General features: G+C 50.2%; 1 protein-coding gene across 1 annotated transcript; it reads left to right on the top strand.

Annotated features, from left to right (window-relative positions):
• Positions 1-10,507: 10,507 nt before the first annotated feature.
• On the top strand, positions 10,508-23,144 carry NPR1 (natriuretic peptide receptor 1; the record flags this gene model as incomplete). The annotated part of the gene is made up of 22 exons (XM_084242084.1): positions 10,508-11,216; positions 11,829-12,028; positions 12,458-12,571; positions 12,936-13,071; positions 13,440-13,531; positions 14,192-14,327; positions 14,525-14,609; positions 15,760-15,880; positions 16,259-16,333; positions 16,491-16,568; positions 16,947-17,051; positions 17,308-17,379; positions 17,494-17,650; positions 17,889-18,044; positions 18,267-18,435; positions 19,150-19,296; positions 19,385-19,508; positions 19,627-19,695; positions 19,942-20,116; positions 20,205-20,303; positions 22,845-22,936; positions 23,082-23,144. 22 exons carry the CDS (start codon positions 10,508-10,510, stop codon positions 23,142-23,144), a joined length of 3,174 nt encoding a protein of 1,057 aa, XP_084098210.1.
• Positions 23,145-24,672: the final 1,528 nt, after the last annotated feature.

Below are 24,672 nucleotides of genomic sequence, written 5' to 3'. Positions count from 1 at the left end.
GGCGCGCAGACCTCTCCTGCCGCCCGCTGCTCCCCTCAGCAGTGTACTTCGGTCCTTCTGCCTGCTCTGCTCCCCGCTCTGGCTCTGGTGAATTCTCTCACCCTCCCGCACTTCTGACTGTACCCAGTGCATGTATAAACAAAAAACAAACAAACAAACCAGTAAAACAAGTAAATAAAGCATGCCTCTATTAAAAAAAAAAAAAAAAAAAAAATCTTAAAAAAAAAAAAAAAAAAGAATCAGAGTAGAAAACTAAAGAAGGTAAGTGAGTAGAAGGAAAACCGAGGCAGCCTTCAGAACGAGAGCTCAGGAAATGAGCAAGGGATTTGACAAGAAGAAAAGATCCGCTCGCTGTTGCTCAGTTTCCTCACATTTCTGTTCCTCACTGTAGGGTAAAGAAAATGTCAGGCTTTTCTGCCCTTCCGCCATCAGGATAGATGATGGATCCTTGTCCTGAATGCATGCCTGATGGCGGGCACCTGGAATAGGGTGTGGGCATAGGTAGATGGGATTCAGCTGAGCTAAGACTGTGCTTTTTAAGGGTGGCGTCACGGGGACGCCAGCAGCAGCAGTAGCAGCAGTAGAAGCCGAAAGAGAAGCCGAGAAGCAGCAGAACTACCGCTAGAGAGCCCAGATAGAGTGAAGACTTGCTGGGGGCCAGCACCCCTGCCTGCCCTATGCCTGGTGAACCCCAAATAAAAAACCTGCAAAACTACTGAGGACTCTGGCTCCTCCTTTACCTGGTCTGCATGGGATCAGAAAACCTGCACTGTGCCCAGTCCTGCCCTTACACTCACTCTACAAATTCTCTGGTGGATTTCAACTTTATATGAGGCCACATTATACAGATACACTTAATGTATTTTCATGTAAATCAAGCATATCACTGTGTGCTTTTTGTCCTTCCTGTAATCTTTTTTCTCTCTCTTCTTGCCTTCTTTAAAATTAAGGTTTTTATTCCTTCCCTACCTCTGTTATCTGGAAGTTATGCACTCTTTCTATTCTTTTAATGGTTACCTACCTTAAAAATTACAGTACGCGTCCTTGACTCAGTGAAATCTAATTTGTGTGCTGTTTTTTACTCTCCTTGTGAAAAATGAAGCAATAATTTCATTTACCATCATCACACCCTACAGAATTATATAGTGTTGCTGTTGCACAGTACTTCCCAGTGCTTAAATGATGTATAATTTGCTAAAGTGAAATTCACAAATCTTAAAAGTACAGCTCCATTCATGTTGAGGACTATATGCTGCCCGTGTAACCACTGCCCAAATAAAAGAACATTACATTACCTCAGAAAGTTTACTCTTTGCCCCACCCCTAGAGGAAATCACTATTCTGATTTCTCTTACTTTTTTGGTTGTTCTTGTTCAGAACTTTTATATACTTGTTTATTGAGGTAACACTTACAACACTGTGTAAGTTTTAGGAGTACAGGTTCACACCTCTCAAATGTGTTATTACACCACCTCACCACCAACAGCCAATAATCCTCCACCACAGTCTACTGGACCCCCCACCCCCACCCCTCCTCTACCTTTTGCCCCCACTCTGGTGACCTGGGTTGTCAGAATCAATTTTGTCTGCTCCTTTCCTTGGTTTTTTTCTTTTTTCTTTTACTCCATATGAGTGAAGTCATATTTGTCTTTCTCGTTCTGATTTGTCTGATCCTAATCCTCTCCAGTTTCATCCATATTGTTGAAAGTGGTTAAGATGGCTTTTTTTTTCCCCATATAGCTGAATAGCATACCATTGTAAACTTATACCACATTTTCTTTATTTACTCATTCATCAATGGGCACTTAGGCTGTTTTGGTATCTTGACTGTTTTAAATAGTGCTACAAAGAACATAGGTATACTTGTCTCTTTTCCAATACACGTGTGTTTTATTATATGTGTATTTTTTTAAGATTTATTTATGCATACAAGAACTGGGGTGTAGGCCAGAGGTACAGGGAGGTGAGAGGATACACCAGAGACAGAGTGGGGAGCAGAACAGGAGGATTGACTGAAATACACTGCTGAGGGGAGCAGCAGGGACAGGACAGGTCTGCTGTGCCATGCGGGTTAGCTCCACTGCCTGCAATGGAACTTGTACTGCAGTGGCTGCCTATAGTTTCATAGTGCTGACATTAACCCCTTGTGCCACCAGGGAGGCCCCTATATGTGTTTTTATATTCGTTGTGTAGATATCTAGAAATTTATTGCTGCATCATATGGTAGATCTATTTTTACTTTTTTTACAGAAACTTCAAATGTTTTCCACAGAGATCCCACCAATTTACATTCCCACCAATAGTGTAAGAGGGTTCCCTTTTCTCCACACCTCACCACCATTTGTTGTTGTTTGTAGTCTTTTTGATGTGGGACATTCTCACAGGTGTAAGGTGGTACCTCATGTGGTTTTGATTGACAAGTGATGATGAACAGTATTTTATGTGCCTGTTGACCTACTGAATATCTTTTTTGATTGAATATCTTTTTCAGAGAAGTGTCTGTTCAGATATTCATTTTGGAGGGGAACTATGTTGTTTTTGCTGAGTTGTATAATTTTTTTATTATCTCAGATATTGTATTAACGCTTGTTAGATATACAATGTGCAAACATTTCTCCTCTTCAATAGAATGTCTTTTCATTTTGAAGATTGTTTCTTTCTCTGTGCAGAAGTTTTTAGTTTTATGGAGTACTATTTGTTTTTTTCGACTGTTCAAATGTCTATCATAATTAGTTTTATCTGTTCTTGAATTTCACATACATGAGCTCACACTGAATGTACTCTTTTTCAATTGCCTTCTTTTGCTTGACACATTTCAAGATTTATCCTTGTTTTTGCACTTACCAGCAATTTGTCCTTTTTTATATTTTTAATTTTTTTTTTAAAGATTTCTTTATTTATGCACACAAGAACAGGGGTGTAAGCCAAAGGTGTGGGAGGTGAGAGTATTCACCAGAGAGAGTGGGGAATAGAACAGGCAGATTTACTGAAAACACTGCTGAGGAGAGCAGTGGGCATGACAGGAGAGGTCTGCTGAGCAGTGTGGGTCAGCTCCCTGTGGGGAGGGAGGCGGGAGGGAGGAGGAGATTGGCTGGTGATAGCTTGATAGAGCTGTCTTTAACCCCTGCACCTGCGCCAACAGGGAGACCCCAATTTGTCCTTTTTTTAATTTATCAGTAATATTCCTTCATAAAAATATAGTATAGTTTGTCTATCCAATTTCCTGTCGATGAATTCACGACCAAAAACTCACTGAGATACATGCAAACACATCTGAATTGATTACAGTTTGGGGCCATAATGAGTAAAGCTTCTATGAGCATTTTTGTTCAAGATATCTTGTAGGCAGATGCATCCATTTCTCTTGACTAGGTGTGGGTGAACATATGTGTCGAATTTAAAGTCTCCATATATTTTCAATCCCACAGACATTAATACTTATTTAATTTGCATTAATACTTCTGCTTAAGAATTAGTGCCTTCCTGTTAGAGACTAGCTTTCTTGGTTTGAGTTTATTTAAAAATGCCTTTATTTCACCTTTGTTTTTGTTTGTATGTTTGTTTTTATATCCAAAAGGGCAGGTTTATTATAAAAAGGAGGAGAAGAATAAAGGACACTTGCACAGACAAAAGCAGGCAGAAAAAGCTGCCCTTGAAAGAGACAGGTTGGTGAAGAGAAACATCTGCATAGTCACAGGTGGGCAGAGGGCAGCCCCTCAGCTTTTTTAATTTTTTTTTTAAGATTTATTTATGCATACAAGAACTGGGGTATAAGCCAGGGGGCACAAGAGGATGAGAGAATTCATCAGAGACAGAGTGGGGAGCAGAACAGGCATATATACTGAAATACACTGCTGAGGGGAGCAGTGGGTCAACAGGAGAGGTCTGCTGCACCATGTGGGTATCTCCCTGGTCAGCCAGGAATCGAACTTGTGCTGCAGCAGCTGGTGATAGCTTGATAGCACTGTCTTTAACCCCTGTGCCACCAGGAAAGCCCCTCTCAGCTTTTTTTTTTTTTTTTTGGTAGGACCCTCACCAGTGGTCAGGGAATGAACCGGCGCTGCAGAGGCTGCAGACAGCCTCACAGCCCAGTGCTCAACCACTGCGCCACCAAGGGAGGCCCTCTCAGCTTTGTTTTTGAAGGACATTTTCATTGGCTATGGAATTCTAGGTTGGAAGTTATTTTCTCTCACTATAATTACATTATTATTTTACTGTCTGCGGCTTCTTTTTTTTTTTGCCTATGATAGAAACAGTTGTCTGTCTAATTATTGCTCCTTTAAGGATAGTAAGTCCTCTTTTTATTCCATTTTTTAAAAAAGATTTATTTATTTATGCATACAAGAACTGGGGTGTGTGTAGGTAAAAGATGTGGGGGGTGAAAGGATTCACCAGAGACAGAGTGGGGAACAGAACAGGCAAATCTACTGAAATACACTGCTGAGGGGAGCAGCGGACGAGACAGGAGAGGTCTGCTGCACCATGTGGGTTAGCTCCCTGGCGGGGGATCAAACTCGTACCCAGAGGCTACAGATAGCTTCAGAGGTTGAATCTTAACCCCATGCGCCACAAGGGAGGCCCCTTTTTTTCCCATTTTTAAAGTTTAGTCTTTTATGTTTAGGTTCTGTCTTTAATATAATTTCCCAAAATTTTATTCTGATGGGTCCAGATACAGATTTTCTTTCTTTTTTTTTTTTATAAAGATTTATTTTATTTATGTATACAAGAACTGGGTATAGGCCAGAGGTGTGGGGGAGGGTGAGAGGATTCGCCAGAGACAGAGTGGGGAACAGAACAGGTGGATCCACAGAAATACATTGCTGAGGGGAGCAGCAGGCAAGACAGGAGAGGTCTGCTGTGCCATGTGGGTAGCTCCCTGCCCGGGGATAAAACTTGTGCTGCAATGGCTGCAGAAGCTTCACAGGTTGCGTCTTAACCCCTTGCACCACCAGGGAGGCCCAGATAGAGATTTTCTTAAGCTTACTTCATATTTGCTGAACTTCTTATATCTGTGGTTAAATGTATTTCATCCATTATTTAAAGTTTCTGAGCCATTTTTTTAAAAGATTTATTTATTTATGCATACAAGAGCTGGGGTACAGGCCAGAAGCACAGGTGGGTGACAGAATTCACCAGAGACAGAGCGGGAAACAGAGCAGGCAGACTGACTGAAATACACTGCTGAGGGGAGCAGTGGGAGATTCAGGGGAGGTCTGCTGCATCATGTGGGTATTTCACTGGCCGGGAATCGAACTCATGCTGCAGAGGCTGTGGATTGCTTCATAGTGTGGTGTTTAACTCCTTGTGCAACCAGGGATGCCCATTCTCAGCCATTATTTCTTCAAACATTACTTTTACCTTATTACGTCCCCTCTCCTGGGCTCCAGACAATAGTGTCATACTTTCTCATGTTGTCCTCTGTGTCTCTAACTCTCTTTTCTATGTTTTTCATTTCTTTTTATCCATGCTTAAGTCTGGGTAATTTTTCTTCCAATTCATTATTCCCTCCTTAGTCAAGTCTAATTTGCCATTAAACCTATTAGTTCTTAATTTTAGTTTTTCAATATTTTGTGTCTGCACTTCTATTTACTTCTGATTTACCCTACGCCAAGATGTCCATTAGGAGTGCAATCTTTCAGGACCCTAATCCCAAACAGGAAGGTGGTTTACCAGAGTTCTTATCTTTGGGAGCATTTGAGTTCCAATTTTTGCTTCACTTGCTGCAAAGCCTATTTTCTGCCACAAATTCTGTACTGGCACATGACCCCAGGGGGAAAGAGTTCTACTTCTGGTGGTGTCACCTCTCTGCTTTCCTGTCCTTTCAAGCTCTCACATCAATAATTTCTTACTGTCTTGTTATTTTTTTGATTTTTTAAAATATTTCATTCAACAGTTCTGTTTGCCTTCATCACAGGGATTGAAGAAATTACTTTAAAAAATTTTTTTTATTTATGCATGCAAGAACTGGGGTATAGGCCAGAGGTGCAAAGGGTGAGAGGATTTACCAGACAGTGTAGGGAGCAGAACAGGCTGATCTACTGAAATACACTGCTGAGGTGAGGAGCAGCATGACAGGAGAGGTCTGCTGTGCCATGTGGGTTGTTCCCTGGCCAGCTGGGGATGGAACTTGTGCTGGAGTGGCTGGCAATAGCTTGATAGCGCTGTCTTTAACCCCTGCGCCACCAGGGAGGCCCAAAGAAATTATTTTGTCCACCATTGTTGAAAGAGAATCTCAATTACCAATTTACATTTCTAGGCCAGTCACTTCTCCTATGTTCCAGTTCCACTAATCCAGTGGCCTGTTGGAAACTGCACTTTAGTATCTACAGGCAAACCCAATTAACTAAAATTGCTATCATTCCCCAAAAAACCTGCTTCTTCAGCATCTAAACTAAGGGGTCAATGTCACCTAGACCTCAGTTCTTTGTATAGTGTTTTCTCTTCCTGAAGTCCAATTTATTCTACTTATAAAACATTTCTCTATATCTCTATAGGGCCTCCCTGGTGGCTCAGGCGGTTGAGCGCAGTGCCATGAAGCTGTCCACAGCCTCTGCAGTGGTGTTGGAAGCTGTCCACAGCTTCTGCAGCACCGGTTTGATCCTGTATGGTGCGGCAGACCTCTCCTGTCTCCCCTACTGCTCCCCTCAGCAGTGTTTTTAAGTCAGTCTGCCTGTTCTATTCCCCACTCTGTCTCTGGTGAATCCTCTCACCCCCCACATCTCTGGCCTGCACCCTAGCTCTTGTATGCATAAATAAACAAATCTTTTTTAAAAAAAATCTCTCTATAGTCAATAATTTTGTGTTATGCACTTAAAGATTTGTTGAGAGGATAGATCTTATGTTAAGTGTTCTTATCAAATACACACATACACTCCAGGACACAAGGGAACATTTGGAGGCAATGGGTATGTCTATTATCTTATTACTATAGGAATGATTTCATAGGTGAATACATAGGTCCAAACTCATCAGTTTATGGTATATCAGTTAGAACACAATAAAACTATTTTTTAAAAACTAGCAACAACAAATGTTGGCGAGGGTGTGGAGAAAAAGGAACTGTTCTGCACTGTTGGTGGAAGTGCAAACTGGTCCAACCACTATGGAGAGCTGTGTGGAGATTTCTTGACCTACTAAACATAGAGCTTCCATATGATCCAGCAATTCCACTCCTAGGTATTTACCCAAAGGACACAGAAACATCAATTCCAAAGAATACCTGCACCCCTATGTTTATAGCAGCACTATTTACAATAGCTAAGCTTTGGAAACAGCCCAAATGCCCAAAAATAGATGACTGGATCAAGAAGATGTGGTACATATACACCATGGAATATTACTCAGCATTCAAAAAAAGATAAACACATGCAATTTGCAGCAACATGGATGGCGCTGGAAGGGATCATGCTCAGCGAAATAAGCCAGAAAGAAAAAGAAAAATACCGGATGGTCTCCCTCATAGCAGGAATCTAGAGAACTTAAATAAGGGACCAGGAAAATGAATAACTATAAGAAAGTGAAAATCAAAATCAACAAAAAACTATGAACCAGAGACAGTTTTTGGGGAGTGGGGGGCGGGAGGGGAGGGATTGGGGTCAGCATGGGGGGGCTACAAATGTATGGGGAATATAAAAATAAAATGTATTATTTTTAAAAAAAAAACTGTTTTTTAAAATGGGCAGAAGAGCTAAAAAGATACTTCTCCAAAGAGGAAATACAAATGGCCAACAGGCATATGAAAAAATGTTCAACATCACTTGCAATCAGGGAAATGCAAATCAAAACTACCATGAGATACCATCTTACACCAGTGAGAATGGCACATATTAAAAAAACTAGCAACAACAAATGTTGGCGAGGATGTGGAAAAAAAGGAACTCTCCTGCACTGCAGGTGGGAGTGCAAACTTGTCCAACCACTATGGAGAGCTGTGTGGAGATTCCTCAACCTGCTAAACATAGAGCTTCCATATGATCCAGCAATTCCACTCCTAGGTATTTACCCAAAGGACACAGAAACATTAATTCCAAAGAGCACCTGCACCCCTATGTTTATAGCAGCACTATTTACAATAGCTAAGCTTTGGAAACAACCCAAATGCCCAAAAGTAGATGACTGGATCAAGAAGATGTGGTACATATACACCATGGAATATTACTCAGCATTCAAAAAAGATAAACACATGCAATTTGCAGCAACATGGATGGAGTTGGAAGGGATCACGCTCAGCGAAATAAGCCAGAAAGAAAAAGAAAAATAACGGATGGTCTCACTCATAGCAGGACTCTAGAAAGCCTAAATAAGGGACCAGGAAAAAGAATAACTATAAGAAAGAAAAAATCAAAATCAACAAGCAAGTATGAACCAGAGACACACTATGGGGGGGGCGGGGAAAGGAGGGATTGGGTTTCAAAATAAGGGGGTTGCAATTGTATGGGGAAAGAAAACACAAAATCTTACTACAGTCAGGCAGGTAATGCAAATGAGTGAACAGGGTATGTTGGAACCATATGAACTAGATTCATTTCAAGGAGGTAAAGAATATTAGGTCACAGCACACTGTTCACGAAGAGGGGCAGGATCTACATTGCCATCTCTCCAATATTTCAAGACAATTCAGAAATCTAAATATTTATGTGCCATCTGCTGATATTTTTAAGTGTGGGCAATTAAATCAAATATATAGAGAAATAATGCAAGTCAAACAAAACATGGCTGCCCTCTGAAGTTGGACCATGACTACCGTGCTCAAGACCACAAGAATATTCAAAATTCTCCTAAAATTTCCCACAGAGGAGACACACTTTGTGTTCTGCGCTCTCCTCCCAGAATACCTTTTTCATGCTTCTACCCTTTTTGAGTTCTCTCTCTTTGAATTTCCTGGCCTCAACGCAGGCAGAATCTGGCACTTTTCTGTTGCAGTTGTTATTATTATGGCTGTTTGTCTCCCTTGGGACTCCTCCAATGTATTCTTCTTTACGCCCTTGGCATCTAGTCTGTTCAGGAGTCCTCTGGCGGTATTTGCGGAGTGGGAGAAGTTTGCCCACCCTCCAGGGTGGGAGAGGCGCCGGAGCCAAACGGTCGGTGACGCCTTCCGACCAGTAGAGGGCAGACTGGCTCCACCGCGCTTGGACGGCCTCCCAGCCGTCAAGTGCTCCCAGCGCCCTCTCCGCGGTGTTCACTTCCCCTGGCCATTTCCAACACCAGCGTTTCCCACCGCCACTGTAAACCTCATTTGAACAATCCTCCTCAACGCCAAACAAACACTCACATTCCAGGGGCGGCCATGACGTCACTCCTCTGCCCCTCTCCAACCACCCACACGCTTTTCCTCCTACTTCCTACAGTCTTTTGGGAACTGAAGAGTTAACCCCTCCCTTCCACTAGGTCCGCTTCCTCCGCGGAGCCGCGCCGTCGGAAAGTCACAGGGAGAGGGATCCTAGGTGGACTCGGCCTTGGGGACCCTGAGCTCACCTACTTTGACGCTTTTTCCAGAAACCCATCACCCTCCAGCCCAACCCCAGACACACACGTCCACAGCCACAATCTCACACCTTTTCCTGTCAAGATCCCAGCTCTTCTCTCTCTCTCTCTCTCTCTCTCTCTCTCTCTCTCTCTCTCTCTCTCTCTCTCTCTCTCTCTCACACACACACACACACACACACACACACACACACACACAGGCTGTAACCAGGTTGGAGGTGAGGGACAAGATGCCCCCGCCTCGTGGCTAACCCACACAGGCCTCTTCAGTTCTCCTCCTCACCCCTGTGGGGAAGCCCCCTCGGCGGGTGCAGCTTCTGCAAGGGGGAAAAGCGAGTAGAAGATCGAAGGGGAAGGCGGCGAGGTGAGCCCGAGACTTCGGGGCGGGGAGGTAGGAGTTAAAGATCCAGGATTGGCTCTCGGTCACCGAGTCTGGGAGGGGAAGAGGCCGGGAGGGAGGGTTCGGAGCTCGACTCCGGTCCTCCCAGCCCCCACCCCCACCCCCACCCCCACCCCCACCCCCACCCCCACCCCCCGGAGAGTCCGAAGGCTAGGGCCGGCCGGACGCCCCTTCTGGCACACTCCCTGGGGCGGGCGCGCACGCACGCCAGCGCTCACTCTGCGCTTCCCTCCCGGCGCCCTCTCGCATCCTACTCTCCCCGCGCAAGATCAGGACCCCCCTCTCTCTCTCTCTCTCTCTCTCTCTCTCTCTCTCTCACACACACACACACACACACACACACGTCGGGGCCTCTTGGCACCGGCGATCTCTTTTTCCTCTTTCTTGCGCCCACCTGCACCCCGCGCCCTAGGCGCACCCCTCCCTCGCGCACCGCTCGCGCTCCTGGCTCCGACCGTCGCAGCTAGAGGGGACTGCATCCTCCCCCCTACCCCGGGAATCGCCCCTGCCCTGCTCCTCCCGCCTCCCACTGGGGTGCGCCCGCTGCCGGGACCCGCCGCCCAGCCCGAGGGGCCCGAGTGGCCATGGTACGCGCGCTCGCCCGCCGTGGTGCCCGCTGAGGCCATGCCGCGCCCGGGGCGCCCCGCCGGCGCCCGCCACCTCCTGCTCCTGCCGCCGCTGCTGCTGCTGCTCCCGGGCAGCCGCGCGGACAACCTGACGGTGGCCGTGGTGCTGCCTTTGGCCAACACCTCGTACCCCTGGTCATGGGCGCGCGTGGGACCGGCGGTGGAGCTGGCCCTGGCCGCGATGAGGGCACGGCCCGACCTGCTGCCTGGCTGGACAGTCCGCACCGTGCTGGGCAGCAGCGAGAACGCGTTGGGCGTCTGCTCGGACACCGCCGCGCCCCTGGCCGCGGTGGACCTCAAGTGGGAGCACAACCCGGCGGTGTTCCTGGGCCCGGGGTGCGTGTACGCCGCCGCCCCCGTGGGACGCTTCACCGCGCACTGGCGAGTGCCGCTGCTGACCGCGGGCGCCCCGGCGCTGGGCTTCGGAGCCAAGGGCGAGTACGCGCTGACCACCCGCGCGGGGCCCAGCCACGCCAAGCTCGGCGACTTCGTGGCGGCGCTGCACCGACGGCTGGGCTGGGAGCGCCAGGCGCTGGTGCTTTACGCCTACCGCCCCGGCGACGACCAGCCTTGCTTCTTCGTAGTGGAGGGCTTGTACATGCGGGTCAGCGACCGCCTCAACATCACCGTGGACCACCTGGAGTTCGCCGAGGGAGACCACGACCACTACGCCAAGCTGCTGCTGACCGTGCGGCGCAAAGGCCGAGGTGAGAGGCGGCCTCCGGCCCCGCCGCTGGGCCCCAAAGCCTTCCCCACCAGTCCCAGACCCGGGACGTCTCCCTCCTCGCGGTCTGAGTGGTCTGGTTCCTCCATCCTGCCTTAGCCTTCTTCTACCTGAGTTTGCGCTTCCCTTTCTTTCTCTACCCCCTCCCCCTCTTCAGTTCTACCTCTTCCCCACTGGACCCCCGGGTGGTAGCAGGAGGGAGACAATGCCTGCTGCCACCCTGACACTTAGTAGGTCTCTGGCTTGGATCCCAGCCTTTTTCTTCTCCACCCATTTTCTCTCTCTTTCCAACAGCCTCCTCCCCTCCGCTGCACTTCTCGCCTCTTCAGGGCCTCTCCAGCTGGCCCCTATTCTCCCTCCCCCGTGGACCCCACCTGCCACTCTGCTGTCCCCACTCTCCCTATCTCTGCTCCTCCCTCCTGTGCCTCCCACCTCTTCCCACCCTTCTCTTCCTCTGCCACAGCCTAGACCAAGCCAGCTCCACTTAAACCACCGCCGGGTCCCTGATCTACCTTCCCCAGATGCGCAGCTTCCCACTACCCACTCCCACCCCCCCAATTTAGTCTTCTCTCTCTCTGACCCCCTTTTGTTCCAGTTATCTACATCTGCAGCTCCCCAGATGTCTTCAGAACCCTGATGCTGGTGGCCCTGGAAGTTGGCCTGAGCGGGGCAGAGTATGTGTTCTTCCACCTGGACCTCTTTGGGCAAAGCCTGCAAGGTGCACATGGCCTTGCTCCCCGCAGACCCTGGGAGAGAGGGGATGGGCAGGATGTCAGTGCCCATCAGGCCTTTCGGGTGAGTGTCCAGCTTGGATGTCCAGGTTGTGGGACTCTGAGCTGGTGGAATATAGTTTCTGAGCACCGGGTCCCTCTGTGTCTGAAAGGATTCCAGAAAAGAGGTTCTGGATGCTCACAGGGAGTTAGATGATAAAGGGCAGGGTACTGGAGTGGGGGGTGTAGAGAGGGCCAGGGGACTTTAAAGCCAGGAAACGAAAAAGATAAGAGAATGGACTGGCAGCAGGACCGCCCTCTTACAAACTAACAGACTTGGAAAGTCACCACTCTGACTCCCCTGGCATGAAGCAGGCACCACCACACACACGATCTAGGATCCACTTTGACCTTGAGCTAAGCAGAAATGCCACTCTGGGAAGTGGACCCCAGGACACTGGGAGGTCAAAGAGTCAGCAACCAGCTCTCCCCTCTCCACCTACCCCTTCCTCAGGCAGCCAAAATTATTACTTATAAAGAGCCGGAAAATCCTGAGTACTTGGAATTCCTGAAGCAGCTAAAACGTTTGGCCCAAGAACAGTTCAACTTCACCGTGGAGGATGGCCTGGTAGGAAGGGGGTGGGGGACTCCCCAGCCTGGACCTCCAGTCCCCATTCCATGGCCCTCTGTCCTCTTCTGTGCCAGTATTGCCAGGCTTCCCCTTTGTTCCCTCCCCATTGTGCCCCTCCCTCTCCTGATGCATTATTCACATCAGGACTCTCATCCGGTCCTCATCCCCTCATGGGGATGATAAGTCTTGTCCTATTTGCCAAGGAGGAGTCAGAAACGGTGTCATCTTATACATAGTAAAATCTCTTTGTCGTGTGGGGCGTCTTCTCCCATCCTCCTCCAAGCTCCCACTGTTTCCCATTCCCTAGTGCCTGCTCTGCGCTCTTCCTCCACTGCCCAGCCACGTTCTGCTTGCCCTGCAGGTGAACACCATTCCAGCATCCTTTCACGATGGGCTCCTGCTCTATGTCCAGGCAGTGGCAGAGACCCTGGCACATGGGGGCACTGTTACCGATGGGGAGGGCATCACTCAGCGGATGTGGAACCGAAGCTTCCAAGGTAAGTACCCAGAAAGGCCGGAATGGAATGCCGTGGGGTGCCCCAAGTAGAAGGCCTCTGCTCCTGCAGCAGAGAGGTCGCTTGCCCACACCCCTGTCCTCACAAAAAGCCTTCACAATTTCCCGTAGGCCCTCCTTCCCCTGTCTCCCAAGTTCCATCAAGAAGACCTCCTAAGTGTCCAATCCTAACCCCCAATCATTTCTGCTGCTGAAATCTTGTCCCTTTTATATATTAATGTTATATTATTATGTATAAAATATACACATATATAAAATATTACATACATTATATATGTTTGGAGGAAAAGATCAAAGGATAGACATGAGGTTGGGAGCTCAGAACACAGCCATCTTCTTCCATGTCCACAGGAGTGACAGGACACTTGATGATGGACAGCAATGGAGATAGGGAGACTGACTTCTCTCTCTGGGATATGGACCCTGAGACTGGTGCCTTCAGGGTAAGATTGAGTGGAGAAGACAGCGCCAACTGGGAATGACATCTCACCCTCCTATCTCCCCCCACAGCCATGCCAGGGCATCTGTTAGTCTGTAGTCACCCCTACCATGGTCACTCATGAAAAGCCCTGATAAGAGACCCAGCTGTGGTCTGATGGGGCAATCAGAATGACAGGGACTCGTAGGCATTACCTTTGGGGAACTCCATTTTGGAGGGAGGAGCACTGCCCTGTCCTGAAGAAGCCCCATGTCTCCTGAGGTAGGCAGGACTCCTGTCCGAGCAGAGACAGGCCAACTCAGAGTCAACATAAATGCACATCATGCATTCCAAAGTGCATCAGGAACAGGAAGGGATTGAGGCTAAGCAGATCATTCAGGGAAGGCTTCCTAGAGGAGGGGGTACATGATTAGGCCCAGGAATGTGAACTGAGAACACTGTCCATTTTCTTCAACCCAATATATAAAACTCTTGAGCAGTTGTAAGTTTTTCCCACTTTAATAACATGGGGCGTGGCTGTGAGGGTTCTCTGTATCCAGTTGCATTGGGAAATACTTGACAGCCCAGATACAGACCCTGAAAGCGGTGATGGGAGACAGGATTGCTCCACTGGACAGGAGGCCATCCCCAGGACCTTACCTGCCCACCCATCTGCCTCCCATAGGTTGTTCTGAACTACAACGGGACTTCCCAAGAGTTGGTGGCCATGTCAGGACACGAACTGAACTGGCCCCTGGGATACCCACCTCCTGACGTCCCCAAATGCGGCTTTGATAATGAGGACCCGGCCTGCAACCAAGGTGACTGCCCTGACCTTCCTGGGCTCCATTCTGGAGACACTGTGTCTTCCTCCCCCGAAATGAGGGTTTTTGCAAGAAATTCTGACTTTTTCTTCTCTTCATCCATCATACTTGTTCATTGATTGACTACTAGAAAGTTCTTCCTCCTGTTATCTAACCAAAATCTCTCTTGTTGCAACTTGGACTCTCTCCTGCAGACCACTTTTCCACCCTAGAAGTGCTGGCTTTGGTGGGCAGCCTCTCTCTGCTCAGCTTTCTGATTGTCTCCTTCTTTATATACAGGTAAGCTTTGGGCTAAGGGTGGTGAGCAAGGCTGGGGAGATCCAGAGAACCAACAGCAGAGGAGGTGGCAGGGACCCAGAGGGAAGGAGGAATGGGTAAAGGGACAGCAGGAGAAAGAGTGACTAAGAAGCGTTAAAGCCCGGGAAGAGAGGAGGAGGGGTGAACAGAATAGGGGTGGCTGGGAAGGGTCTAGGTGGGCCAGAAAGGTGGGCCAGAAAGAGCAGAGCAGCTGGGGAGTGGTATCAGGGATGTGGGTTCAAGCCTGCGGACTGGGTTATCCTCTCTTCCTACTCCAGGACTGGGTAGGAAGCAATGGTTCAAAATCTTTGGTTTTGGGTCTGTGTTTCAGCTGACCCTGTGTGTCTCAGGTAGAACCTGAGCAAAGGAGAGACACAAAGGAACCCCCTTCCTGCCTTCTGGTGGAGGTTGGAATGAAAGTGCAGTTTACTGCAGAGGGAAGCAAGGAGGAAAGGAAGGAAATCGATACTGGTTGAGCACATACTATATTCCAGGCATTTCCACACACTTTAGGTTTTGTTTGTTTGTTTTTTGGTTTAGAGAAAGAAAAAGTTTATTGAGGAGAAAAGGAATAGAAATAAATTGGCTAGTGCTTTTCATTCTTTTTTTAAGATTTATTTATTTATACATACAAGAGCTGGGGTATAGGCCAGAGGTATGGAGAGGTGAGAGGATTCACCAGAGACAGAGTGGGGAGCAGAACAGGCAGATCCACTGAAACACACTGCTGAGGGGAGCAGAAGGTGAGGCAGAAGAGGTCTGCTGCGCCATATGGGTAACTCCCTGACGGGGGATAGAACTCATGCTACAGTGACTGCCAGTGGCTTCATAGTGCTGAGACTTAACCCCTTGCACCCCCAGGGAGGCCCCTCTTTTCATCCTTATAACAAGAATTTGAAATAAATACTAAGGTCCCCAATATCCAAATGAGGACATTTGAACACGAAGACATGAGACTCAGTGAAGTGACCAACCCAAGGTCCCCAGTGAGGCAGAATCTCACCAAACCCAGAGGACATAATTCTCCCACCCTCTCTTGGCATTAGCAGTGGGTGTCCTTAGCACATGCAGTGGCCCCAGGGCCCTGGGTCAGGGGCTCAGACATGGGCTCAGATGCAGGTTTCATGCCCAGGAAGATGCAGCTAGAGAAGGAACTGGCCTCAGAGCTGTGGCGGGTGCGCTGGGAGGACGTGCAGCCCAGCAGCCTGGAGAGGCACCTCCGGAGTGCGGGCAGTCGGCTGACCCTGAGTGGGGTAAGAAGATGGGGGTTGGGGCACAGCTGGTCATGGGGTGGGGGCCGACAGTGCCCAACCGATAGGGTATGAGCAGGGTTCTAGTCCCAGGTCTGCCTTCACTTGCTGTGTGGCCTTACGTGGGTCAGATTCCCTCTCTGAGACTACCTCAGATAAAGATTACGTCCACAGAGCCTCCCTCACAGGGCTCTTTCAAAGATAGTATATATGAAAATATGTTTTTCAGTATCAAGGAGAGGATTTCTTTTTTTAAATGAATGTGGAATGAGAAATAAAGTGACAAAGGTGAGGCAGGCTCATGAAGGCCGCGGAGCTCAAGCAGGCCTGCTGGAGAGCTATGCCCAGGGCTGATCCCCACTCTGTTCTCCCTCCCTTCAGAGAGGATCCAACTATGGTTCCCTGCTCACCACAGAAGGCCAATTCCAAGTCTTTGCCAAGACAGCGTATTATAAGGTGGGCCTGGGGAGACCGCTGGCCTTCTGCACTGGGCAGGGGTGTGCTCTGGCAGAGGACTGAGTGGGTCCTAGGAGGTGGGGCTGGCGGGGGTGGCTGGCGGGTTCCAGGGACACTGGCCATCTCCTCACAGTGACAGTCTCCATGCCTTGCCCAGGGCAACCTCGTGGCTGTGAAACATGTGAACCGAAAGCGCATTGAACTGACACGAAAAGTCCTGTTTGAACTGAAGCATGTAATGTGGGGCATGAGGCAGGGGCCAGAGGAAGGGTACCAGGGTGGGGGCCTCCAGGTATCCTAGGAAAGGGGAGGCACTGTGGACTCCTGTGGGTAGGATTTGTGGATGGGAGAACAGACACTGGACAAATCCTGAAGGAAGGTCCCCAAGGGGTCATCCTTGATGTCCCTGGGGGCTGGAGGGCTTAGGACACAGAGGGAATGGGGAGCAGATTCTGGGGGCGAGGGGGATAAAGAACATGGTGGGAATCACCAAGGAAGGTCCTAGAATATCTGCAGAGAATGAGTGGGGAGTTAAGAAGTGAAGGTCCTTGAGGGTGGGGGGGGGGCATCTTTGTGAGATGTGAGGTCTCCTGGTGATGGCTCCTATCTGCAGATGCGAGATGTGCAGAATGAACACCTGACCAGGTTTGTGGGTGCCTGCACTGACCCCCCCAACATCTGTATCCTCACGGAATACTGTCCCCGCGGGAGCCTGCAGGTGAGGGGACAAAGGGGTCAGGAAGCCAGGGTCTAGCTGTGGCTCTGCCCCTAACTAGCTACATGACCCCAGCCAACCTTGCCCACTTTCTGACCTTTATTTGCCCCATTATTAGAAGTGTGTGTGTGTGGGGGGGTGGCATCAGAATAAATCCAAAACTTTGTCCTGTTCTGCCAGTTTACGTTGGTAGGACCCTTGCACCCCTCCTCCTGGGGGAGTCTGCAGGGTACAGGTCTGACTGTCAGTGTGCCAGCAGGACATTCTGGAAAACGAGAGCATCACACTGGACTGGATGTTCCGGTACTCTCTCACTAATGACATCGTCAAGGTAAGGCCCAGAAGGCCTACTGGCTGTGTGGGGGAGGGGTCAGGCATGCTTCTCCTCTGGCTGTGGTTGTAGGTCCCACTCAAACCCAGACCCCTGCATCCCCAAATTTCCCAGGGCATGCTGTTCTTGCACAATGGAGCCATTTGCTCCCACGGGAACCTCAAGTCATCCAACTGTGTGGTAGACGGGCGCTTTGTGCTCAAGATCACTGACTATGGGCTGGAGAGCTTCAGAGATCCGGAGTCTGAGGAAGGACACAACCTCTATGCCAGTGAGCCCCCACTCTGACCCCTAACACCATCCAGCACAGCCCAGACTGGAGACTGCTGCCTGGCCTCTGCCAGGCCCTCAGTAGAAAGGGAAGTTGCCCCGAGCAGTCTCCAGTCCTCTTCCAGCTCCAGCACTGGAGGTGAAGGTCCCAGAATGGTGCCAGCTGCATCCTCTAGGACTTCATTCCCCTCATTCCTGAGATTTGGAGCCCTTCATCCTGTGACTTTTCTGATTCACAGAAAAGCTGTGGACCGCCCCTGAACTCCTGCGGATGGCCTCACCTCCTGCCCAGGGCTCCCAGGCAGGTGACATCTACAGCTTTGGGATCATCCTTCAGGAGATTGCCCTGAGGAGTGGTGTCTTCCATGTGGAAGGTCTGGACCTTAGCCCTAAAGGTGAGTGCCCCACCAGAATCCCAACTAGCCCCAGCCCAGGAAACACCCTGGAAAGGCCAAATCTTCCCACTGGAATGTGGCTCAGCCACCACCCCGTGGTCCCTGCTGCCAGGGACCCTGATGCAGGAGTGGTCTAGCACCCTCAGGCTCCCCTGCCCATGCCCTTGCCCTGGATTTCCTTGGTCAACTCCAGCCTTCAGTCCCTGTCCCCCCACCCCACAGAGATCATTGAGCGTGTGACTCGGGGAGAGCAGCCCCCCTTCCGGCCCTCCCTGGCCCTGCAGAGTCACCTGGAGGAGCTGGGGCATTTGATGCAGCGCTGCTGGGCTGAGGACCCACAGGAGCGGCCCCCCTTCCAGCAGATCCGCTTGATGCTGCGCAAGTTCAACAGGTCACTAGCCCAGCCTCCCCGCTCCCGACAGCCACTCTGTACCTCATTATTAACTCTTATCCTCTAGTGGCGGAGGGGAGGGAGCCCCCTCACAGGGCCATATATAATCCACCCCAGCCCACCCTAGCCCCACATCCACCTTTATGAAAATTGACCCAGCTGTCCTCATAGGCCCCTACCTCTCATACTCCTCTCTTCTACTGTCACCTCCCCTGATCCTTCCTGTGCAGTCCCCTAGTCTTCAGTGGTATGCAGAGTAAAGGGAGCTCCTGCTTGGCCCCTCTATAGTATCTGTGCCCTCCACAGGGGTTTCCACCACAGCCCTTTTATCTCCCTTTCCCAGTGGGGACCCTGAGCCCAGTTCCCCCAGATCCTTCTGCTGGCTGTGTGCCCTCGCTCTGTTCTCACTGCCTCCCAGTCCTCCCACTTCCTCTCGCTCCTTCCAACTCACTCATGTGAGACACAGATGAACAAAATATCCAATACACCTGAAGCTTCTTACCTGATCCTGGGGTCTCCCTGATGAACGGAACTTTCTTCCCACCCTTTTCCCCTGCCATCCCCATCCTGCTGTGACCCAAACCCTGACCCTCTCTGGGAGCCCAGTGGAGATAGGGGGTAGGATGACTTGAAGCCTGGGTGGGGTGGACACTTCCAAGCCAGGGTGCTGTTCCCTTCTCACCACCCCTACCCTAACCACCCCTTCTCCCCCAGAGAGAACAGCAGCAACATCCTGGACAACCTGCTGTCACGCATGGAGCAGTACGCCAACAACCTGGAGGAGCTGGTGGAGGAACGCACCCAGGCCTACCTGGAGGAGAAGCGCAAGGCGGAGGCCCTGCTCTACCAGATCCTGCCTCAGTAAGTGCCCCTGCCCCAGGTCTGCTCACCCCACCCCTGTCCCAGCCCCACCTCACCCGACCCCCCCCCACTGTCCCTGACCCCGCAGCTCAGTGGCTGAGCAGCTGAAACGTGGGGAGACGGTCCAAGCAGAAGCCTTTGACAGCGTTACCATCTACTTCAGTGACATTGTGGGTTTCACAGCACTGTCAGCAGAGAGCACCCCCATGCAGGTAAATTGGGGCCCAGCCACAGGGGTGGGAGCAGGCAAGTGTGCTAGGTTTACCATCTCCATTAATCAGCCTGTCTTCTGGCTCTGCGTTCCCCCCCACCGAGTCCTTTTCCTTCCAGGTGGTGACCCTGCTCAATGACCTGTACACTTGCTTTGACGCGGTTATAGACAACTTTGACGTGTACAAGGTGAGAATGGCAAAGTACACACAGCTGGACATCAGAAATAAATGAAGAGTAAAGTGGCAGAGTCGTGAGGAAGGTGTCCAAAGGTCACGGGCTGACACTGTCACAGAGAGACCCTGGGACCTGGAGCAGAAACAGCGCGGGGTGGGGGGTGGGGGGCGGGGGAGGAGCGGAGACCGAGGCTGGAGACCAGAGAAAGTGCCGGCCCCGCGCGTTCCCCGCCCCCCCACCCTTTCGCGGTCCTCACAGGTGGAGACGATCGGCGACGCCTACATGGTGGTGTCAGGACTCCCGGTGCGGAACGGGCGGCTGCACGCCCGCGAGGTGGCCCGCATGGCCCTGGCGCTGCTGGAGGCCGTGCGCTCCTTCCGCATCCGCCACCGGCCCGGGGAGCAGCTGCGCTTACGCATCGGCATCCACACCGGTGAGGCCGCCGACGGGGCGGGGCGGGGCCTCTCCCGAGCGCGCCCGAACCCCCACTCCCCCGGCTAAAGGGCTGCCCCTCCCTGCAGGGCCGGTGTGTGCTGGCGTGGTGGGGCTGAAGATGCCGCGTTACTGTCTCTTTGGGGACACGGTCAACACGGCCTCGAGAATGGAGTCTAACGGAGAAGGTAGAGTGTCTCTCCTGGACGGGGTGGGCAGAGCAGAGGAGCTGTAGTGGGGGAGCCCTCTAGGTAACCCACTTGTGCCCTTCCCACCCGGTTCCAGCTGCTCCCAGGCTTCCTTCTAAAGGCTCCCGTGGGCAGATCCCTTCAAATCTAATCAGACTGGGATCCTTGCTGTGCCACCTTGCAAATGATTGACAAGTCTTTCTGCACCAGTGTTCAGTATTTCCCAGCAGGAAACCCTTTGGTGGCCCCCTACTCCCTCTTTGGTGTGGGAAAAGGACTTCAGAGTATCCCAGGGCTGTGAATCTCAGCTCCACTGCCAACACAGTTGTGTCCATTTGGTATGCTCCCTGAGCCTCAATTTCCCCCACCTGTAAAATGAGGATAAAAGATCTTCCTCATAAGAGTTATATGAAAAAGCCATATAATCTGACTGATGGAACTATCATTCAACTTTCCTGAGCTTCAGCTCTTTTTTTTTCCTTTTAAGATTTATTTATTTTTGCATACAAGAGTTGGGGTACAGGCCAGAGATGCAGGGAGTGAGAAGCTACCCCAGAGAAGTTGTGGGGAGCAGAACAGGCAGGCTGACTGAAATACACTGCCGAGGGGAGCAGCGGGTGAGACAGGAGAGGTCTGCTGTGCCATGTGGGTAGCTCCCTGGCCTCAGGGATCAAACTCATGCTTCAGTGGCTGCCAACAGCTTACAGTGCTGACACTTAACCCCTTGCACCACCAGGGAGTCCCTGAGCTTCAGCTCTTTATCTGTAAAATAGTGCCTGTCCCTGAGTTGTGGAAAAAACCAACCTAGCCTCCAGCAAGCTGGTGATACCTAACAAAGGCCTGCTCCCACCTATTCCTTGGTCTTACTTCCCATTGATCTTCTACCCTCCTGCTGTATTCAAAACAATTCAATTCAATAAACAATGAGTCACTGCCTGAGCACCAAGCCCTGGGATACTAAGACCATCCAGATAAACAGGCCCCATGTGGACCCCATTCAAGCCTCATGGGGGGAGAGCTACTTGGGAGCCCAAAGGGATCCTGGCTCAGCAGATGCTCCCAGGTTTCTGTATTTAGGGCTGTCTGGGTAGGAGAAAGCTCCTCACCAGGGCCCATTCCTCAAGGAGCACATCCTCAGAAATGGTTTAGAACAAGGCTGCTTGATGCAGACCCAGAAACGTAGGGTTCAGCTCAGAGGGAGGCCAACTATGGGTGGGGAATGCTGAGTCCAGGAGTAGGGAGGTCTGGGTCTGACCTTAGCAGCTTGGGGCAATGTCTCCTAGGCCTCAGCTCCCTCAGCCATAAAATGAGGGTATTGGGATAAAGAACAGTGAGAACAATAAGTGTATCAGTGCTTCCGAAGTGCTAGGCTCTGCTGTAATACTTTATGAATGTTAAATTTAATCCTCACAAAAAGGCTTGAGATGGGTGCTGTTGCTATCTGCATTTTACAAACTAAGAAAGTGAAGCATAGAGAGCTTAGATTACTTCTCCATTCATGCTAGGATTCTTTAAGACAGAGCACCTAACCTCTATGATATTTTGGAGCTTGGTGATGCTCTTGAAGGACTGTCCAGACAAACTTACTGCTGAAATGATGAAAACATTCTATAATCTGCAGGCCCAACATGGTAGCTTCTATCACAGGGAGCTATTGATCACTTGCAATGTGACTGTGCAGCTGAGACATTTAACTGTATTTAGTTGATAATCATTTAAATATTTTAAAGATTTATTTATTTATGAATACAAGAACTGGGGTACAGGCCAGAGGTGCAGGTGGTGGGAGGATTCACCAGAGACAGAGTGGGGAACAGAACAGGCAGACTGACTGAAATACACTGCTGAGGGGAGCAGCAGGCAAGACAGGAGAGGTCCGCTGCACCATGTGCATCACCTCCCTGGCCAGAGATGGAACTCATACTGCAGTGGCTTCGGATTGCTTCATGGATTGCTTCATGCTGCTGCCACTTAACCCCTTGCACCACCAGGGAAGCCCAATAATCATTTACATTTAAACAGTCACTTGTGGCCTCCTTGGTGGCTCAAGGGATTAAGCACCATACTGTGAAGCAATCAGCAGCCTCTGCAGCAGGAGTTCGATCCCCAGCCGGCCAGGGAGAGACCACATGGCGAAGCAGACCTCTCCTCTCCTGCCTTGCCCACTGCTCCCCTCACCAGTGGATTTCAGTCAATCTGCCTGTTCTGTTTCCTGCTCTGCCTCTGGTATTATCCTCTCACTCCCCCCCCCATCTTTGGCCTGTACCCCAGTTCTTGTATGCATAAATACATAAATCTTAAAAAAAAAAGTCACATGTGACCAACCATGGTATCTTGCAGACCTACCCCTTGAATGACACAGCTGCAGAGTTCGGGGAGTGGCCTCCAGGCCTCACAAGGAGGGGTAGGACTCTGAATTAGGAAGCTTCATGGTCCATAAGGAAGGCAGGAGAGCATCTTTCAACCCCCACAGTCCCTGATTTCTCTTGCTCCCATCTCTGGCTTCCATCACCCTCATTTCTTCTCCTTTATCCTGCCCAGCCCTGAAGATCCACTTATCTTCTGAGACCAAGGCTGTCCTGGAGGAGCTTGGTGGTTTTGACCTGGAGCTTCGAGGGGATGTTGAAATGAAGGTGGAGTAGGAATCCCCTACCCTCTGGGTCCCTTCTCAAGCCACCACCTCCATTTCCATCCTAGGCCTCTCGTCTGATTTGGGAAAGCATGTGTGCCACTCCCCACCCCAGCCTCCTCCTCATTTTCCTCTTCTTTTCCCTCCAGGGCAAAGGCAAAATTCGAACCTACTGGCTCCTGGGGGAGCGAGGCAGTAGCACTCGAGGTTGACCTGCCTCCAGTCCTGGCCTTCTACATGTCCTTCCCTGTGCTACACCTTAGCCTCGCCCACAGCAGCCCCACCTTTGCCAACGGATCGGAGAAGTGGTTTGAGCAGTTCAGCTGTGCTGACCCCAGATATTACCTCTGAAAGAGGACTGTGTGGGGGATAAACTTGGAGTTCACAGGACTGGACCACAGCGCCCAGTGCCACACACCTGGGCATAGGTGCCCTCTCTACCCTGGCTCTGGCCAGGTTGGGGTATAGATTCCTGGATCCTCCTGCCCTGTCCCTGCCCCTCCCAGTGCCCTCAGCCCCCTACACTGTGACTTCTCTGGGGAGGGGAAAGAGCCACCTTTGGGGAAATAGGAAAAGGGACTCGAGGATGAATATAGGGGGTGGGGGAGTCCACATAGGCCACAAACAGACCTCTGTCCTCTACTGCCCAATATTGGATACAGTGCACAGGGAGAAGAGGAGCGACACAGAAGGGTTCGGGCCTGTGTGCCTTGCTTCTCCTGTGAGCAGAGACCATTAAAGTCTTTATTCCAATGACAGTGTCTCTTCTTTTTTTTTTTTTTTAAAGATTTATTGATTTATGCATACAAGAACTGGGGTACACGCCAGAGGTGTGGAGGGGAGGTGAGAGAGGATTCACCAGAGACAGAGTGGGGAACAGAACAGGCAGACTGACTGAAACACACTGCTGAGGGGAGCAGCGGGTGAGACAGGAAAGGTCTGCTGCACCAGGTGGGTGGTTCCTTGGCAGGATCAAACTCAGGCTGGGGGATCGAACTCATGCTGCTGCAGAAGATGCTGCAGACAGCTGCACCGTGCTGTGCTTAACCCCTTGCACCACTAGGGAGGCCCAACAGTGTCTCCTCTTGAGGGAGAGGGTTGCTGGGAAACAGCCATGTTCTCCAACTTCTACTTCAAAGAAGACAGAAAGCAATATCTGAAGAGGGCTGCAGTTCCCCCTCAATTTTGGGGTGCCTAGGTAACAGTCTGTGAATTACTTCAGCCTCCCTGACACTTTTGATCTAAGGACCAGTTTACACCCTTAAAGAATGATTTAAGGCCCAAAGAGCTTTGTTTATGTGGGTTACACCTATTGATATATGCCATATTAGAAATGAAAACAAATCCTTATTAATACATTTAAAGTGTCTATAATAAAGCCATCCCACATGGATACGTTTTTACTGATTTATCCTGAGAAACTGGCTTTTCCTTTTTTTTGCTGCCAGTGATTAATAATGAAGGATACAATGGCTACTTTGGTGCTACTGCCTTCATTTATGCTGAGATGCCAGCAGTTTAACCACCATCTCTACCACCACCCTCCCTCCCACGTGGCTTTGGCATCATTAGTGCAAATGTCAACCAGTCAGTAAGGCAAATAGTGTATTAGTGTGTTCAGAAAAATCATTTTGACCTCATCCATCCCCTGAAAGGGTCGTGGGCCACATGGTCTGTGGACCTCACTTGGAGAACTGCTCTCTTACCCAATGCCTGGCATACAGTAGGAACATAATGATG

The sequence above is a fragment of the Talpa europaea genome (genome assembly GCF_964194135.1).
Source record: "Talpa europaea genome assembly, chromosome: 9".
NCBI lineage: Eukaryota > Metazoa > Chordata > Mammalia > Eulipotyphla > Talpidae > Talpa > Talpa europaea.
The sequence above is the reverse complement of the archived record's forward strand: the minus strand, read 5'-3'. Positions and strand labels throughout refer to the sequence as shown.